The sequence below is a fragment of the Tigriopus californicus genome, chromosome 11, assembly GCF_007210705.1.
Source record: "Tigriopus californicus strain San Diego chromosome 11, Tcal_SD_v2.1, whole genome shotgun sequence".
Classification (NCBI taxonomy): domain Eukaryota; kingdom Metazoa; phylum Arthropoda; class Copepoda; order Harpacticoida; family Harpacticidae; genus Tigriopus; species Tigriopus californicus.
In genome coordinates, this window is record NC_081450.1 from 13,665,551 (window position 1) to 13,685,525 (window position 19,975).

Sequence of the window (19,975 nt, forward strand, 5' to 3'; positions counted from 1 at the left end):
TTTATGAACACCTCAAAGGGTCGGATGAGATATGGATTTGGATCAAGTAAGATGACAAACTGCAACTTGTGCCCGAACAGTGAGGCGTCATGGGTTTCGGGTCAGTTTCTGGAACCATTTGTTTTTTGAGCCATAAAACGGCAGCTCTTTCAAGTGCAGAAAAACGACCATATATCATCGATAGAAAATGAGATCTTAGACTCAAAATGGAGTGTTGGACAGGAAAATAGAACCTCTTTCCAAAGATTGATTAAACTAGGCCTCAAAGGCCATATATTTACTTTAGGTCTTGCCACGGTATTTGCCAATCATACTCATCAAAGTTTTTCCGTTCTATAAATATTTGGCGTCAAAGAACGTCGGGCTTAAAACTTCAATATACTGAAGGACAAAAGACTTTTCTCAGCCCTTTTAATTGTAGTGTAAGAACTCAAAACCACTTGGACAAGCTTCTTGAGAATTGATTCATTTAAGCAATATTGTTATATGTAGCTGTTCATGAGCCAGGTTAAATTACTCGCTTTTTAACAACCTTTAGGACTTGTAAGTCATATGTTTGTTGATTTGTTAAATTTTGAGCAAAACGCGTCTTGGAAACCCTCCCTTCCATTTTAGAGGGGGAAAGAGCTCTTTCCGAATTTTATGGCCATTTTAATGCTCCAATCAAAGTCCAAGACAGACAAACACTTCTGTCCGGGAATTGCTTGTTCAACCAAGATTGATCATGTTGTTTTTTAGCTTGATAGTTCGTTTTCCAGAGTACCGACAACCACTCCGATTCCTATGGGTATACTAGTTGACAAAAATCCAGAGTTTGCATTTAGAGCCCGGACGCCATGCGGGGTCATTATCAGATTTGAATAAACCCTCCCTCATCCTAAAATATATCGCTTTTCAAATCGAGTTCAGCCACGTTTAATCGTCTATAAATACCTCTTGACCAGGGCCACTTGGATGACCAACTCGGTGATCGAGCATTGGGCACCAGGTGCCCACCATGGGGGAATGTCCAGTCCCATCCAGTACCTGTGCTCCCCTGTAAAGGTATACAGCACATCCACTGTATTAGTGAGGTTGGGTTCCGTTGTCAAATTTGACAAGTTTCTGATGAACTCATGGCATGCGCCCGATATCTTACGACCTTGACTGTCGAGACAAAAAAGTAGCCATATCTTGAGTGCGCTTGATGTCCTGACGATTCGTTAATGCAGGCAGCTGCCCATGTGGTTTTAATTATAATCCTTGATATTTGTTTGAATCAACTTGGACGAGAGAGGGGTCGATTCTTTTTCCGATCGAACGTGTTTATCGGACGATCCGAGATGATTTTGCCACCTGCCCTCATCGTTTCCAAGGTGCTCAAATGATCATCTCTTGAGCCATGAGTCAGCACGAAGCATCATTATCAATAATCACTTAAGTGTCCTGACATCTTGTGCAGCATCCCTGGATGGACCCTTGAAACTCCACTATCATTCGGCAGATGCTCTTTGCCGCGTCAAAAGCTCACGATAAGAGAAAGATGTACTGTAGGTCCTTTTTCAATGCTTGGTATCGTAACCTGAGCATTTGTTCAAGACAAACTCTCTTGGTCGTTTAGCACTTACTTAAATAAAACCATGCATGAATGGCTGTTGGAGGACTTTATGAGGGCTCGGAGTTTGAAAAGGATACAGGATGTTTGCTCACCCCTTTTGCATGACTTTTCCAACCCTTTACCGGTCATTCATTTGTTTCCAGATTTATTTCAAATCACGCCATGGTGGCTGTCCATCCATCTTCAATATTCTCCAAGGGGGAGAACAAACCACCATGCATATTCGTCCAAGCCAAAAATCCTGAGTGTCAGTCCATTCAGCAAGCATTTCTAATTTATGAGGGCGCTGCTTCCTGACCACCTTGATCCTGGATGGAGCATGTTCGTTTGGTGGCGATCCCAACAGTCTGGTCTCGTTACTCTCAACGTCTTTTTGCGTTGCAAACTCGTGTTTATGAAACTTAATTATATAGAGAAGACTGTGCTCTGGTTGTTTTTTTTGTCCCTTGGAAAGAGTGAGAGGGGCCATTGTCAAGGCCAAGAATGGTTTGGTTTGGCAAATCATCAACGGATGGTATGGTTTTTGAAGCGTGATCACTTTGTGTTGGTTCTTTGAGAAAACTCTCTGGGCGAATCTTGGTTGAATGGTTTAAAAGCCAATATTAGTTTTGAGCAATCCTTCACGCCAAATTCCTGGAAACCAATGCCTTTTGTCATCTGCAAGTGTGAAATAGAGTGAAGTCCAATTCTTCGGTGCCTTTGGGGCCCTTTTGTCGAAGTCTAGACCATTTACGTACATCTAAATTTACAAGGCGTGGAATCGGAGCGATTGATTCCACAAGGACCCAGTCAAAACTGACGTTCACGGTACTTATCACATAACAGACACATGGCGGAACGGAATCAAACAAAAAGGGCTGCTTTTAACTTTAACCTCTTTCACAGCTCAGGCTCTTGTCGCATCAAGTTCAATTCCCGTTGCCGAAAACGGCAAACTTTTGTTTTGGCGTTAGTTTATTCAAATTCGCAAATGGGCAACACACGAAAATGGCCTTCTTACTTCAGCCCCTACTCTACTACTTACCGGGTGCAACTTGCTCGAAGGCACGATTATGTAAATGGCCCAACGAATCGCGTCTCTGGAGTCCACACACTACATGTGAAAAGTGGTCAAAGGGGTCTCTGGTCCAGTGGTTTGAAGATGGATCCGGATAGGATTATTCGGTTTTAAGTTTAATCGTTACAAAGCGCTACTCCAGCCAATTACTCATGGATAAAGTCATGGGCAGGAATTGATTGGGCAATATTCAGGCAATAACGACTGATTTGAGGGCTCGGGGTATAACTTTGTCAAGATGAGAAGTAAGATGGCCAGATTGAATGGTCCTTTTTATCCTTCATTACTTCTGCTTGCATTTGGTTTTTTGTTTGCTCCCTGTTCTGGATTTGATTTGTCATCATTTCCTGTTTCTTGTCATGACCTTGACAATATTTTCTTTTTAGCGCCAAAAAGAACATTGCAAAATGTACCTTTATCCGACTTGTTCACCACGACCAATTCAACATTTACTTTGGTATCTTTAACTCACTCAAAATTTGCTTTCAAAAATTAAAATAAAAGCGTCTAAAGCCCTTGCTGAACAGATTCAAAGAAAGTCTTAAATCATTCACAGTCCTATTCAAGTATGAAACGGTAGGTAGAAGTGTTTCGCTCTTCTTTTGGAGGCAGAAACATTTCAAAGCGTTCGTTGTATCCGTGAGTAGGGGAATGCCACAAGTAGCCCATGTGATCCGTTGAAGCAACAGCCGTCCATCTATTATGTGATCAAAAACCACCCCAACTCATCTCAGGGAAACCATGTCATTATATAGAAGCATCCATATATCATCAACAGGGCTTGAAGAGGGGGATCCAGGTGCATCATCCGAACCATCCTCATCCTGAAGGGACACTGTGAGAAATGAATGTGTCGCAAAATCAATGAGAAGTGAACCAACCGCTTGTCACGGTTGAGACCAGATTCTTGAGTAAATTTTTAAAGTGTTCGGATGAAGGGCGTTGGCCGAAATTGGTAAAGCGCGTCATTGATTCTAATTTGTGAACAAGGTTGCTTTTCCTGTGAAAAAAAAATGAGGAATTATCTTGTCACAACTCTAAAGATATTTTGGTTGGACCAAGGAAATGAGCAGAGTCTAAAAGTAATTGCGAGACCAAACAAGAGGGCGTGCCCGAGTCGAATGAGTTCCAAGCGATTGATTGGGGCAGAAATGACAACAAGAATTGCCCAGCATGATTTGACAACTGCCTTTGCATTTGGCATTAAGTTATGATGAGGTCATTCCAGAGAGCCGCCGTCAACCGCCAACTGAAACAGTCCGATTTTTTGATACACGTGGGTTTCTCTTTTCGATGTGCGAAAACGTATTTCTTCGTTCCAAATGAAAACATGTTCATTATCCTTATGAGGAGAAGTCTTTGTACAATAGAGCACTATCACTTGTACGTTTGAGTCAGCCTATTTGTCATCACATGGCGCCATTTTTGGCCATTACCCTAAACGCATCAACTCCTAAGTAACATCCAACTGACCAAACAAAAAGAACCTAATTAGTCTTAGCCCTAAACAACTTTTTGCGTCATACATCACTCAAAGTACTTTCGTGCTAGATGAAATTCCAAAAGCTTAAATAGCTCCCAATTTTATATGAAGGATCAAGATGTGGCACTCCATCAGTCGTCAAGTGAGCTTCAAGTGGCTCTCCGCATGACAGATTCCCATTTCCTCAGGAAACTCCCCATTAACCACCAAAGGAAAACTGAACGGTCATTGGATCGCGGGATGAAAAGCTCGCTTGACTTCATTTTACTGTCAATAGCCTCGATGGGTTGTGGAGAAAACTTGAAGGAATACCAGCCGAATCGCCAGGTTCCTCAGCAGCGGTGTGAGGTCTGATCGTGTGGCATCAAGAATGTTTTCCCATGTCCAAACAAAGACTCAGTGAGCCAGGATCCTACTCGGGCTTCAACGGAGAAAGCGAACCCCTTTTGGCGACTCCGAGATGATATTTGGGTGGCAGAGGCAGTCCATTGGTGGTATTGTCATTGGCCAGCCCAGTGCTGCCACGACAATCTCGGTCTTAATTAATTTTCCATGGGTCTGACGACTATTCTTCTCTTAACCGGCAAAGGTATTGGAAGCACCAGGATTCATTGGAACAGTGTGACGAGGGTTTGAAAAAAGAATACAGTATTTATGATTCGTACAACAAATTATGAAAACTGGATTCAGTGGTTATGTAAAAACCGAGCTGAGGAATTTGAAGTTTCACAAGTATCACACCTTAAAGCAAGAATGCGTTCTCATTTAAGTCGACTCGTGACATATTCCATAGAATGAGACCTAATTATCATTGCCTTGAAGTGTCTCCACCAACTATCCTAACTATGTCATTGTACAAGAATACATTTGAAGTATCTATTTTTGCCAAAAGAATGCAAAAGCGATACAAAATCAGGGCCACTTCTCGCTGTATTGATCGAGCAATCTGGCCTGCCTTTATGAACTTATGATATACTGATGTAGTTTCTCAAGTCACCCTGAGGACTTCAAGTTTTGTTTTCGGGCAACATCGGGTGCAGTGCCACACGACCTAACCATAGGAGGATATCTACTCGCCATGATCTTGGATGAGGATGAACAGGATTGTCTTGTCAGGGCAGTAGCAGAGCCACTCCTCGCTACCTTTCCGATGTTGCCTCTCTTGGACTCGAGTTTCATCTTGCCACACACCACGATGAAAATGACTGTGACTCGTTCACAATCGAATCCGGAGCATGAATAGAAAAAGAAAACGCTTTTGAACAAAAGCCACTGTGGGATTCCAATCCCGGTTTTGGGTGGCATTTCTGAACCGAGAGTCAAGCTTGATACCAGGTATGTCTTCAAATCCAATCCAGTATGTTGCTCAATGACTTCAAAAGCTATAAACGATCCATGCCTGAGGATGATCTGATAAGTTACAGTTTGAATGGCTCAGACATTGGAGTAGTTCAAGATCGGAAAGGGTTCTTTGGTGGATATTCGCGCTTTTCTTTCTTGAAACGGGCCATTGACCGTGTCTGACCGTTCCTGAGATCGAGAGGTATTCTTTCGGTTGGAGAAGAAGCCAAGATATTTTTCAAGGGATGGATTTTGATTAAGTGCCTTCTAACATGCAAGTAATGCCTGGAATGAATTCTCGACTTGGACTGGGGCCATCATTGGGATGAGTTTAATTTAATTGGTTCACCACTGGCAGATTGAGATAACGAGACAAGCTGAATTTCATCATCATTCCCCCGATTAATGAGCCCTGAGTATTGATCTTGGAAGGTACTTTTTCTTGGACTTAACCCACATCCCCAAGACCTTTTGAGGATACAAAAGGTTTACCCTCACAAAGATTGAGGAATGCCATCTCCATCATTAGAGGGCCAACCCAAACACTAAACAATGCCTTTTTAGTCGCTTTGAAGCTTGTTTAGGGTACGATAAGCTCAAACACCCCTGAGTGTGAAAGGGTTTGGCCCGATGTTGACGGCACGCGCAATCGCAAGGTTGTTTGACCCATTGATTCTCCGTTTGAGGATCATTTCACAGTCCCAAATCGCAAAGAGGCCATGAACAAAGACTAGCGGAATGAATGGCTTTGTTTGACGATATCAAAGTCGGAAGCTCCTTGGACAAAATCCGAGCTGCTGCGTGCTCCACGCCGAAAAAGGGATGGATGATGGATCAAAGGAAGCAAGAGAAGAGCATAGAAGAGTCGAGGGGAGAGATATCCTCGGACAAATGCTAGTTGTGAGTCGCTCTATTAGGACAGGTGAGAGGATTTTGAAGGTTTGAAGGAAGGGAGACACCCTTTGTATTTCCAACGCTGACAGGCTCTGCTCTCAACAGGAATGACCTACATGTGCATTGTACGAGTACCTGGCATTCATGATGGCCGGAATTAGTGAATCTTCTAAATATACGTACCTTGCAGCCATATCCGTGGTGAGTACCAAATTGGCTTTACCTTTGTCTATGTTTTGAGTTGACAGAAAAGTGGGCTTTGAGCATTGTCAAGCAATCGTCCGCTTGATCTAAGGCCGAGGATTTTGGTTAAGTAAACAAAGCTAAGCTCTCCGGAGAAGCGAGAAAAACAAATGTAACGCTTTGTTTTTGGGAGGCTGCTGTCCTTTTGATGTCCTCGCGATGTCATAGCGTGAACAACGGGGAGCAAATTTGGAGCGGCGGATTATTAAGACGACGTCCATGTTGGGTAAGTAATTATTTTCGCACGGTGTCTTGTCAAACTTCTTACCACCTTGCAGCTCATACAACAACACCAATTGCGTGGAGGCGGGCATGACAAAGAATGAAAATCTTGTTGATTTTGCCCTTAAGTAACATCAGATCAATTTTCGTTGAAGAGGGCATGGGTCTTTTGCATCCTAATCTACAGGGGTCTTACTACTAGAAATGATCGCGGTGATCGCATTTTGGAGTATAACAATAGAAGTGTTTTCAAAAATACAAGTCATTAGAGTTGTAAGTTGTAAGGATGATTGCAGGATATGTTTTGCCCGCTGGTTACAACTTGTTGGTTAACTCTAAGCTTCAACAACATGAAAAGTATGACAAAAAATAGCTCCAAATTTAAGTTGGTCGCTGAGGAACCCTGACTTGATCAATCCGAGATTTCCTAAAGTGAGCTCGTGATGATTAGCCCCGAAAATAAGGAGCCGGTCAGCTTCTAAATTTGTAAGAACGACCGTCTGACAGACACCCGGCATGCTCTAATGAAGACCTCACGCGTTATTTGTTTTAGTCCTCGACCAATGTTGGTTTTGGGAATCGGTCCGAGTGACCCACGTCGACAATAACCGTGAAACCAGAAATCACAACCTGAAACCAAAAGGATGCGCATCCAGTTGGTGGTTTTAGTTGTACAGCTTCACAAGCGTCAGCTGAGGGGTCAAGCTGACACGCGAGCAGCTGGATCACCAGTCGGAAATAGAAATTTCACCTTTCGTTGATGGTTGCCTCCCTCATTTTGTATTTGAAAGTGGTTAACACAAAGTTCTTAAAATTAATGTACATTCTAAGCCGCTCTATTCTTAGCTGTGTTGATGAGTAAGTGTCGACTTACGTGCAATCCCTTGATACGGATTCCCAGACTCTAGAATTTCATATCCATCCAAAAACAAGAGTCTCACGGTCATTCCCAAGGAATTGAGGATCATTACCTTACCAAATGGTGAAGAAATCTGAGAAGTCTGACATTTGGCCAACGACACAAGCTGACCGACGCTTTCCCTTCAAACATGTCGCCTCATGGCAATATGTTCTATTGACCACCCTGAATTTACAAACCTTTTTTCTAAAATAAATAAGCAAGCCTTTGCTTGATATCTCTTGACTTCCTTGTGGACTAATGAAGACATGACATCGTGACGAAGTGGATCATTAGTCTCAACTATCACTTGAGCCAGATAAGATTCCCCGATACATGGGCTAGCAACTGAAAGGGTGGTGTGTTTCGGTCTCGACTTGATTCAAAAACTTGACAAGATACGGAAAAAAAATCATTAGGATTATCCCTCGCTCATGCTTATTTATGGTTGATATGTAACAAGTTCAGGGCAGTGAAGACCAATTCTTTACTCAGGGATGCCGTCATAAATCCTGACCTCTCTCTCTTTCTCCCTTGTCCATCCAGGCAATTTTATTGACCTCTCGTCCCAAAATTCGAAGTGTTCACTGATTTGCTATCCTGTGGTGCTTGAAACTACCCTTAAATGTTAGAAGTGCCCTTCATCGATATCTTCCAGGGCTAGACCATCGCATTCATTTATATAGAGTTGCTCCTTACCCAAAGATTTTCGATTCTAGAATACCCAATGATCTTTGCGTTATGCTGCGTTTAGCTTACTTTAATCAAAAATCTAGCCAAGGTGTAAAATCTTTGAATGAAATGGTCCAGACAGACACATGTCGATGTCTACCCGGGCTACCGAGCAATAAAGTAAACGACGGTTTTTCGCTCGTTTAAGCCTGAAATGCCTTCAGAGACCTTGAATTTGTTCGCTCGTTTTGGCATGAAAACTCAAAAAGGGTTGAAGTCTAATCTCCACTACTTTTTTATCTCCTCTGTTCTCCCCATGTCTTGACAGATGGGATGTGATCATTTCTTTGAAATCATTTCAAAACTGACCGAGCAACACAAAAAAAAAATATTAATGCGATCATGTGGGCACATTACGTACTAAGTGCAAAGATGAGAAAATACAGACTTGAATTTCCTTGTCAGACCCAAGGTACAAATTCTTGTTGACAATCCATGGGGCATTGACCTTTAACACATTTGGTACAGCTCATTGACATCATGGATTACGCAAGGCATCTGCTCCATTTGTTGAATTGGTGGGACGGGATGCTCTACAACAACGAGACCAATGGCATCTTGGTCATTGGCCTCACCTCAACCAACAGATGTTTCAACTCTGGACATAGCTTTTGGAACCAGGTATCCTGTACAGAGGACAGCCTAAAAGATGGTATAAAAATCCTCGCTTTGAGGACATTAATGTCCTACCCGGTAAACGGGATGAATTGTTCATCGAACAAATTTTCAATTTGCCAGATGACTGAGCTAAGTTTATTCAATCCTATGCTGGTCAGCATCCACAACCAAACTTTTCTGGTTCAATAAGCGATCATGACGACCTAGGGTAAGGAAGGACAAATACTGAATAGTTCCTATCGATTCAAATAGGTCGACTTGGTCGGGTTGGTCAGACAATCTAAGGACACATTGGGCATCTATGTTCACAACATTGTAGCTTGGACTATTTCGATCCCTATTGTCCTGAGAGAGTAGTTCCGAGTCTCAAATTGAAATGGGTTCATTCAACATTAGCACGAGTATTCAGACCCCACAATGGGGTTTCAATGAGTACTTTTTCCTCATAGAGGATGAATGAGCCTCGGACTTACTGTAAAAATAGCACCGCATTAATCTTTTTTCAATCCAGTTCTATAATGTTTCATGTACTTGAGCACTTGACACTTGAGAAATGCGCAAATGGAGAATACATTGATTGACAATGAACTAACGTACAAAATTCGAGTTTATGTTCACATTTTCGTTGCTAGTCGTACTTTTTGTCACGTGTAAAAATGCACTTGAAGAGTCCAATTCGTTGAGAAATTGAGAAATGGACATGATGCGCAGAGCCAAAAATAGATTGCAAGCGGGATATCCTTTCATCCTGTTGTTGAAGTCTGACCATTAAAGCTTGACAAAAGCCAAATATCCTTTCCACACCGGATTGAGCAACGGGATATCATCCATCCCTCGAATTCATCCCCGTGATGCCTTCACACGAGCAAATTACACCGAGGGTAATCACCAACCTGTTCTCGCTCACTCACATCCTTAAACTCTAGAAACTCAAACCGAGACTGAGTCCAGTTTTCACAGTGGTTCCAATCAGAAATGGGATGCTGGTAATCCTGGTCAGATGAATCAGGATGAGCTGCCAAAATAAATCTGCACATGAAAACGGAATCTTTTGACTCGGACCAAGCCTCTGGTTTTCGAGCCAAAGTGAAGTTGCAAGGTGGAAAAAAAACCTTGCCTGACCCCAGTGTTTTATCTGAAGTGGACCCGCCATCGATAAGATGTCTTAATGGATGGATGCCTAATTTTGATCCAGCTGCATTTGAATGTCAAACTTGACCCTCTTGTGCGCTCTGGATTTGTAGGTACAGTATGTATACCCTCGCTACCGAGAATGTTTGAATTCTAACAAATCGTTAAGATTGTTCTCCAGATCTACCCGAGACAGAGCGAACGTCAGAAAATACCTCTCAAGGTCATTAAAGAAGGGAGCGTGTGCGTACGTGTACGTACCTACTTTGGTTTGGGTGCACTGGGTCCGATGTCGAGCGTCATTGGCAATTGGCAAAATGGACTTGAAACAAAGTGCTTTGTGCAACCTTTGAGTTGCTGAGTGTATTTGGTCACTGTCGTCATCAGGATCCATCTAGGCGTGTTGATGGCTAGGAATGCATTTTTGTCTTGTGCATTCGGTGGTACAAGTCTGATTAGAGCTTTTGTGTGTTTCTTAGGTTCATATTCTGACGAGTGGGGGCTGCTGCCACAAATGTCTTTGTGCATGAGTTCGTCTTCTTCAAGTTTTGAATACGTATATTTGTGCCAAGTTGTTGAACCCAAGGAATGTGTCATCTCAAAGTGATGCCATCTCTAATTTCTCCCCCGTTAGTTCGTTCATATCAGTTTTCCAGATCTTGAGAGCAGTTCGGAATCATTTTAGCACATGCTCCACGCACTTCCATCCTCCAGTGTGGCTGACTGGCTTGCTTGCTTGCATTTTGATGAGCTAATGAACTTGATGACTTTCTTTGAAGATGGAGGAGCGACTTCACAGGTCCATTAGCGTCCGTGTGTGTATATTTTTCATCTAGCAGAAAGTCTTATCAATGGCTCAAATCTGACTCCACATCACCAAACTCAATATTCCGAACCGAAACGGAAAGTCAAGTTCGAGACATAAAAAAACGGTTCCGAGCCCGAACTTGCCACTCAAGGTCATTTCGACTTCAGGTCAATTTTATCTGCCTATATGCAAGGATCCAGTCCCTTCGTTCTCCCCTCCAAATGTTGTAAAAGTGTCGCCTTTTAAGTTCTTTATTAATGGGCTCCTTAGTACTCCGTCCTAAGAGTTCAGGGTTGCTCGATGGAGATGTCCTCCATTCATTGTTTCTTCTCACTCTGTTCTTCTGTACTCCGTGTTGAATAGTTCAGTTTGAATTCGTTTGGCAACGCTCGACCTCACTTCTTTAAAATGGCCGGCCATTCATCTTAGTCATAAATGTCCGTAAGAGAGCCTGACTGGGCTACAATGGACGACCTAGTTAGCCAGCCAGGACATGCGGTAATGTCAGGCATTCGATTCACAAATCTTGGTTTTCGCTAAGAAGCACTCTCATTAAAAGTGTTTTTGTTCCCGTGTCAACTTCAGGGAGAGCAGCTGTTCCTTTCAAGAAAAAGTGAGAGTTGAGAAAACGAGACAAACAGCCCGAAGTGTCGGAATATTCAGAGCCGTTTACAAACTTGGCCTTTGTTCAAGCGTTGTTGCACAATGACGTGAGAATTCCGTTCACACGACGCAACCATGGCATCTTAAATGCTTGTCAAAGATGGCAGAACAAAGTTCATTGTCTCTAATGCTTCTCCTGATGAGATTGCATTTGGCTAAATTACGCTACGAAAAGAGTAACCGGGCTTTCAAAATCGATTGAAAATTTCAAAATAGCCGGCTGACCGGCGTGCTCTTGTGTCAGATAAGAGCTTCGGACAGATGGCTGAGGGGGTAGAGATTTTGAGTACACCTTCACATCGAGCAGGTGACGCCGGTATTGGAAATCGGGACTTGATCTTAGACACTGAATGGCCATCTGCTGTTAGCTGTATAGGATATAAAGGAGGAAGAAAAGCTCTCTTATCTTTGGGTTTCCTTCTCCGCCCACAGTTCAAAGAGAGGGAGGGCACGTGCTAGTGAATTACTGATGAACCTGCAGTCCCTGATGACGCCGATGATACAAGTTGGTCAACAAGGGAAGCGAGAGACCTACTCAACCATCCTGGAGTCGGGGCTGGTCTATGATTGGAGACCAAATACAAGCTGACCCACTTTTGTGATTCATGTACTTTTTATTTCACTCCATATCGGTAGATCTTCAAGCTCACGCACGCCCAGAGAACTAAAGGGAAAAGTATAGCTAGAATTCACGGCTTGAATATGTTCATGAAGGTGTTGGCACCCAGTTTTATTCGAGTTGTTTTTGTTATTGGGTCAGTTCAAAAATAATCTGCTTCCGCATAGCGATGGGCGGTCATCTGCCAGATTTGTTATCTGCCTGTTTTGACCCTCAAGGTCGAGCTTGGTTTGGCTTGACGAGCTGGTGACCTGCTTGACAGATGGACTTCTGAATGATGGGAAGTTTATCGAATGTCTGGGAGAAGAGCAATCCAATCAATGGGTGTTTTGACTCTTTTTCCTGGATGAGAGTTATTCACTGAATCCACGAATCTGATTCAACCTCACCTGCAGTTCATGTCAATGTCAGGCGAACGCGCATTTGATTTTTCCCCTAGGAGCAATCTGAAAGCGGAAGAGCGTGATGATGTGTTATCATGTGCTTGCATCATCCTCAGGAAACCTCTCAATGCTAAAATTGAGATCCCAAAAGGGATTCTGCTTGTTCTCCTCTCCTTCTTCAAGATCTAGTGACAATGAATGAAGGGGAAATGACTGTCGTTCTTTTGACATTGGGGAACTTTCGGAAGCAGATGAAATCATGATTAGCCCCACTTGATATTCAATTACTTTTGACTATTCCACACAAGCCATTGGTGATGTCAGAGAAAATAGAAACTGGGCCAGAACTGAACTTGACGGTAGGTTGGAGGAAATAGATGTCAGTGAAGACTAACGTTCCACGCCTGTCAATCGCCATCTAAGGGCTCCTATTCTCTTTCTACCCATTGATTCCGGAGATCATTAATTTCATTTTTCGAACAGAAATATGGAGGGAGGAAATCATAATTGTTGCCACGAATCAATGAAAAATTCACTGCCCACAGGATGTGAGCAGTCACACAAAAAAATTATGGCACCAACAGTCCACCGAACTTTGTCTCTTGCTCATTGTTTGATCGATTCATTGAGATTGAACAGGATATAATACTCTAGAGTCTGCTCCGATCGGATCAGAATAACGATGATTGTCCGAAATAGCTTGAGGCTGACTTCTATTAGCATAAGTGAAAAAACGACCCGGTAGAACTGGAAATTGGCTTGCCATCAGATAAGCTTGACAGTTATGTTTTGACGTACGATGACATTTTGCGCCTCTGTCGCACTTTTTTCACCCCTTTCCCGCCCCAAAGGCTTTGAATTGGCTGGAGGAATCCCTAATTTTGTATAGAAGCAATGATGAAGTTCGGGCTGATGCAAACCACTCATTGTGACTGGCACTCAAACCAAAAAAGGATGCAGCAAATGAGATTTAGTATGAAAAAAAGGAATTCCCTTGGGTTATTTGCATGCGTTACTTGGCCCTCGGGATAAAGTGTGACTAATACTGTGGGGTGCGCTCATTGTTCAGGGCAATTGTCTTGACACGGCAGCATTTTTTACATAGAGGACCAATCAGCAGAGGTAAAATGAGCAATAGCTACAAACTTTTTCTTCCCTCTTGCACCAAGAGTGGAACAAATTACATGTAATAATAGTGAAGCTCAAAATATCATCCAAATTTGGAGAATACATGTTGTCAATTTCATGTCACACGAGCAAAGTCCAGAAATAAAGTCAAAAGCCCCGATGATTCTTTTTTATCCTATGTTCGAGAAATCTGGATCGACGTTATTGCTCTTTTAATGAACACTGCACAAGATCAACGTCGAGAAAACGAGGATCTGATCGCTCACGAATAAGGCGCAAAATCAGTGGGGAGACAATGGGAATGCGTAGCCATTTCAGTCTGTGTTGATACTGTAAAATGCATCACAGCAGCGAAGTTGACATAGTTCTAATTGTTTTGAGATAAACTCTTGACATGGGTGACTGGATGCACGGATGCATCATGGCGAGTACACCAATGCCAAGCATCCCTCTAGTATGTCAAACGAACCTTGTCCGTCGTCATGTTTGTCTTGTTCAAATGTTTTGACACTGGTACACATGCACATTCACCCAACAACACTTCTTGACGGATGCAACATCCATCTATGCGTGTAGTCAAGGTTCCAATGCATTCTACCAGACTACCAGTTTAAGATGAAAAATATGTTGATGGAGGTACTTTATTGGCAATCATTGATTTAAATGGAGACTACGATGGTAAGGTTCTATTTTATTCCAAGACATGTGAAGGAACTTCAAGTGAAGTGTAAGATGACTGATGGGCCAGTCAATTTCCTAAGTTTGTGCACGCACGTGTTATCTCCATTTCAAGGTGCGTTTATGTATATGTAGTACATGTTCTCTGGAGTATTTTCCAACCTGACTTGAGAAGACAGAAACGCCAGAAACAAACGTCTAGACACGGCTAAGAGGAGAAAACAAACTTCCACGGAACTTGATCTTCACTCATCAGAGAGTGTGAAATATATAGGAAACTTGAATCTCAGAGACAATAGCTGCCTCTTATTCGAAGGCTTCACATGAAATGGGAATCACCCAACGGATAACAATATTCTGCTCTGCCACAGGACCACCCTTCTTGAATTTGGAAAGAAGCCTTGGGTAAGCAACCACGTGGGTCGCCGTGAAGACAGTTTTCTCATGAAGAAGCATTTCCAAGTTCAAAATTGTCACTCATCAAGCTTTCAAAGCCACTCCGCCTCCAAGTTTGTTTGGTTCTTATTAAGAGTGTGACCAAAGAGACCCACCACAAAGGTATTGAACATCGGATAGCTACTCCTGGAATATGCTTTGAGTATCTCCGTTTTTTTAAATCATATTCTGTAGATCCGTGTGTGTTGCAATTGGCGTGGATTAACCTCTCAAAGAATGGTGTCTCACAAAAAGTATTACGTCACCCTGGCCTTGACTAAGGTTCAGCCCCTCATGTTGCTAATTACAGGCGAAGTCATTGAAAATAAAGAGTCCGGACACACCCTAAATAGGGAGCGGGTGACATTTGTCGTCATCATTTTCCAAGGAGACACTCTTTCAACGACGAAGATGCATCTGTTGCCCGGTCATTGTTGCTGGTATTGTTGTAGCAGTTGCCCTTACCCCAAAGAACGTCCGCTCAAAATGGGCACCAATTCTTGACCGAACGTTGAATGGTCACCAACAAAATTGAGACATTTTCCCACGACTTGAAGATAACTGCAAGAGGTCAAGTTTAGATTCTGAAAAGTATCTAAACCTAACAATATTCATATTACTTATTCTTAGGGCGTGTCTTTTTTGGGAACTTTTTATTGCACTAGCAAAACAACGCCCCTAGCCCTCTTTGTCCAAAAATCCAGTTGCTAAGACGCTCATCCATTTTCTATTGGAATCTTTGGACAGGTACTTTTGTGTTCATTAAACACCCTTTCGATAATCCACTCCCAACGAGAGAGTCCTTTCACCCTCCAGCAACGACTCTCCATAACCGTTCAAATTTCTCAACTCATCGAGTGCGGTTAGTCAGTTGACTTTTTTGCACCACTCATGATTTCTCCGATCGTCTGGAATGATGCATCAAATATGCCATATGTCGAATGGGATATGGAACGAGGGGAACACGGAACGCGTGCGTGCTTTCATTTCTCGCCTTGAAAGTGTGCGCTTTGTTCTAACATATCATTTTCATATAGGTTCTCCTTGGAGAGCGCACATTGATGTCAGATTTGCTAGTCTGCTTGTTGAATTGTCTCAAGGGAGCCTTGAACCAAATGGAACGGAATCAGGACTCGGCTGCAAACCGCAATCATAAAACGACCCGATTCAACCACAGATTGACGACAACGCGAGGAGAGAGACAGAGCCAACGGAAAGCTCTGACATGTCTAACCATGAGTTCTGGCCGTTTATTTTCATCTCATCAACATAACTACTATTTTTGGGTCACAGATAAAGGAAGAAAAATAAGCAACACAGCCGCCATTGCCAGCCTTCCTTTCCTTGGAACAGTGTGCAATCATAATCGGGAGTTGTATCCGAGGGCAAGAACCGCAACATATGCCGTTTCATAAAGAGTCATAAAAACGTCGAGACTCGAGATAGTATTCCTTATTTGCCCATCCCTTTTTGACAAATCCATATTGAGCGATGATACTCAGCCCCATCATCATCGTCATCATTTTGAGGGTCGGGATTAGTTCTTTGATCCTTGGATCAAGCACCAGTCCATTGAATCATCCAGATGATGACATGAGTGGTGTAAAAAAACGAGGCAAGCGGCAGTGATGATTCTCCCTCTATGGCATACATATTTGCACGGCATACATACAATGAGTATCGAAAACATTGGTTGATTGAGTGATTGTTCAAGTGCCACAGATGGTTTCATTTCGATTCTACCATCCTTTTCATAACTTTTTGGGGGTAGGTTCAAGAGAATAAACCGCCTGAAATGGAGTAGCCGGGCTTAGTGGACGCTAATGACTCATTAGTGACACAATTTAATTGCAGTCTGTCCCCCATTTGTGATGGATGGGCGTCTTTCGGCACGGCTTTGGCGGGAAATGTTAACCTGAAAAGCATTAAACCTCGATATACAGACTCATGGGAACCTTTCTTGGCTTCAAAATTAATAGAGCTGAATCAACAGTTTGGAGCATCTTAGAAGATGCAGATCGATTCAATTCATTGATGCCAGACGATAGTTTTGAGCTTTTCATCCCTTCAGTCGCACTATGGTGACCAAAGAGGGAAGTTGTCGCGAGCCATCTGCTCGTGATACTCACACAGTATGACCACATGGACTCGTACAATGCGTACCCTCAACCCAATGGTAGACTCTGTGCTCGGACAGAACCTCAGATTAGCTTTACCATCAGGTTTTGGGGGAGGGAGGAGGGTGTAGTCCCTTACTAGAGAGCTCTACTGTACGTCCATGGAGAGGATTGGGACAGGGCAGACAGCACCTGTCCCCATTTCCCACGAGAAACGAGGTATAACCTATGCTCCAAGATCGAACATGAACGTGAGTCGTCCTCAAGAAAGCTTATTGTTGTAACCGATGTCAAACGAGTGTTCATGGCTATGATGACATATACAGTACCTATTTGAAGCATTTGTTGAATTGCGGGTGGTCGATGCAACGTCTTGGTTCTAAGCACATGAGTGTCATTACCAAGAATGAGTTTGGTGGATTGGTGGATAATCAAAAAAATGGGTTTAGCCACTTTAGCACATCTTGGAATGGATATCAGGTTGTATATGAATGGGACTAGTGGTGGGATATGCCTGCTTTAATGTTTTGACGCGCTCAAAATTGAGTTTTTTATTAACTCCAAGTCTCAATGTATTGTTAAATCCTTTATGTCGTGCTAAATCGTTTAGTTTTTTTATTTTTATTTCTTTGTCACTTGTGCCATTAATGAACAAGTGGCAAAGTATTCTGTGCAACACTTACTGTACTACTACCTGTATCGTAATTAATAAGCAAACTAATGCAGGTTGTATTTTCAAATTTTCAGTCGATGCTAATAATGATTTTCCGAAACAACTATACTAGGACAGAGTGTGTTAAACAGACTGCTCTATCTAGAATAATAGCTAATTGTAGCGTATCAAAACATGAATGAAACTCTCCTTTCCAAATGAATCCAAGAATGAAGTCAAAGGAAGTGGGAAAGCGTCTGACATTTCCGGAGTTTGAGGTGTAAAAGCAGGATAAATCTCGGAAAAGCCATCCGACTCTGCTCACTTCCTCACCACACAGTCACGAAGTAAAGCCACGTGTCACAGTGTTATCAAAGTTAAACGCTTTTTTTGCTCGTTCATACAGTTTGAGACAGGCAAAAATCGGTTTATTGCGCACTTTACACCGCGATTGTTTGTTTTCAAGCAGCTGAGAAAAAAGCCCGGTTGATGTAAAACACAGAAATCTCATTATGAGATGCCTTGAGAGTAAAAGGGGTTGTAAAATTCCAGTTGGCAAGCAACGGGCATCGTTTCAATTACAAACGAAACTCTCATTTCGCATCTTGCTCTAACGGCTTCAACTAATTTGCTTGGTAACGGTCACCTAATCAATTATTTACCGAGATGATTTGTGTTTTCACGGCCATTTACAGCCAAGCCTTTCAATGACAACGCCCCAATGCACAAAAACTCCGCCTGAAATAGATCACTACTCGATTCACCAGCCACACTATCCATCTTCATTGAACAAGTTGCTCTTCAATCGTCTCCAAAAGGGGCCATCACGGCCATCCCCCTTCTGTACTATGTAGCTGAGAAACACTAGAGCAAGTTGCTACTTGGAAGTGGAAACTAATCGCCTTGGAATGACAGAGCATTCTCTTCCAATGGAAAATGGATAGGTTTACCACCTGTGCCATCTTTGATTCGGGACATCAAATTAAAGTGCTCCTGGAGTTATTGGTGATGAATCTGGCCTGGCCAACGAACCACAAGCCACTTTAATTGTTGCCCCCTCAAACAACAGGATATTCGGATTTTAGCCCGACCCCCACCCTCTTACCTTCTCCAACTCGTCCAATCAGTCAAACCAAAACCGTCCAAGTCTTAGAGTAAAGCACGAAAGAAAAAGTAGAGTCAAATAATTCGAATCCCTGTTTCTAGACAATCAAGCTGTAAAGGGTGACAATTTTGGTTTTTTTGATGGGACAAAAGATCTTTTCTCAAATAAGATATTGAAAACAACCCACGATCGAATAAGCAACGCTATCGACGACAGAGAACTCTAAACGAAACTCAACATCTGGACTCTTTCCTGTTGTTATTTCCCTGCCATTGAGTGAGCAATTAAAAGTCGACACTTGACGCAATAGGAACCAGAATTTCGGTCACCCTTGATGCGACCAATTGTGATAAAGGGGGCGAACTGTTTGTTCGAAAATTTGACGAAAGTTTGGCGGAACAGTGCAAAAGTGAAAGAAATGCTGGGTTATAAACAGGAAAACCTCACACGTGTTGCGCCATTGTGAATGAATGACCGTGAACCCTGCAGAGTGAAGATCCAAGAAGCTTTGGAAAACGAGGTAGTTTGATAACGTTTTAGATGTTAAATTTGCACTTTGGACCTTTATTTCATATTTTAGAGGAAGTGGGGGGATTGCAATCACATATCACATCATGATTGCAGTATTTAGCTAATTTTTCGTATTTTTGACATATTTTCTCACTTTTAAGCAATTTTTCTTTTGTATTTTGAGGCTTTTGGGGCGAGCGACCATATCTAGTTACCATAAAATCATGTTGTACTTTGTATTGACAAGTCTAGTCGATTATATTTTTGGGATTATAACTAACGTAAAGCTAAGCAACTTGCACGACTCCGTTGAATAAGAACATGGACTAGCCTGTGTCATGCTTCAATAGAATGCATTCTTTATTTTTAAGTTCCTACTTATTTGTTCAAAACATTCTGATATTTAGTTTGTGAAAGATGTGTCGTCTAAATTGAATCAAACTTTATTTTTGATTGAATTTTACAACCCAAATTCTCCAAATGTTAATCAACATGTTTTGGTACATGTTGGGTAGCTATTTTTTCCACTCTTATATTGCCATATTACTCGAGATCGTGGAACACTTGGTCCTTTATTGGCTAAGTCTAAGCATTTTAAACCTTTTAAGTAGGGCTCTATGAAACCGACCGTTTCTTGCTACTTCGTTGTTTTTTTATCAGA

At 42.3% G+C, this 19,975-nt stretch overlaps 1 protein-coding gene and 1 long non-coding RNA gene across 2 annotated transcripts in view; both read left to right on the plus strand.

Moving 5' to 3' along the window:
* The first annotated feature begins 14,694 nt into the window (after positions 1–14,694).
* LOC131890411 (uncharacterized) lies at positions 14,695–16,548 on the plus strand. The gene is made up of 3 exons (XR_009374310.1): positions 14,695–15,053; positions 15,126–15,903; positions 15,968–16,548. It is a non-coding gene; the product is annotated as an uncharacterized LOC131890411 (long non-coding RNA).
* A 2,707-nt stretch (positions 16,549–19,255) lies between these two features.
* Positions 19,256–19,975, plus strand: part of LOC131890784 (zinc transporter 6-like) — an 11,539-nt gene continuing 10,819 nt past the window's right edge. The window contains exon 1 of the mRNA XM_059240201.1: positions 19,256–19,324. Coding sequence (XP_059096184.1) covers positions 19,271–19,324 — 54 coding nt within the window. The 5' untranslated portion in view covers positions 19,256–19,270. The remainder of the gene's footprint in view (positions 19,325–19,975) is intronic.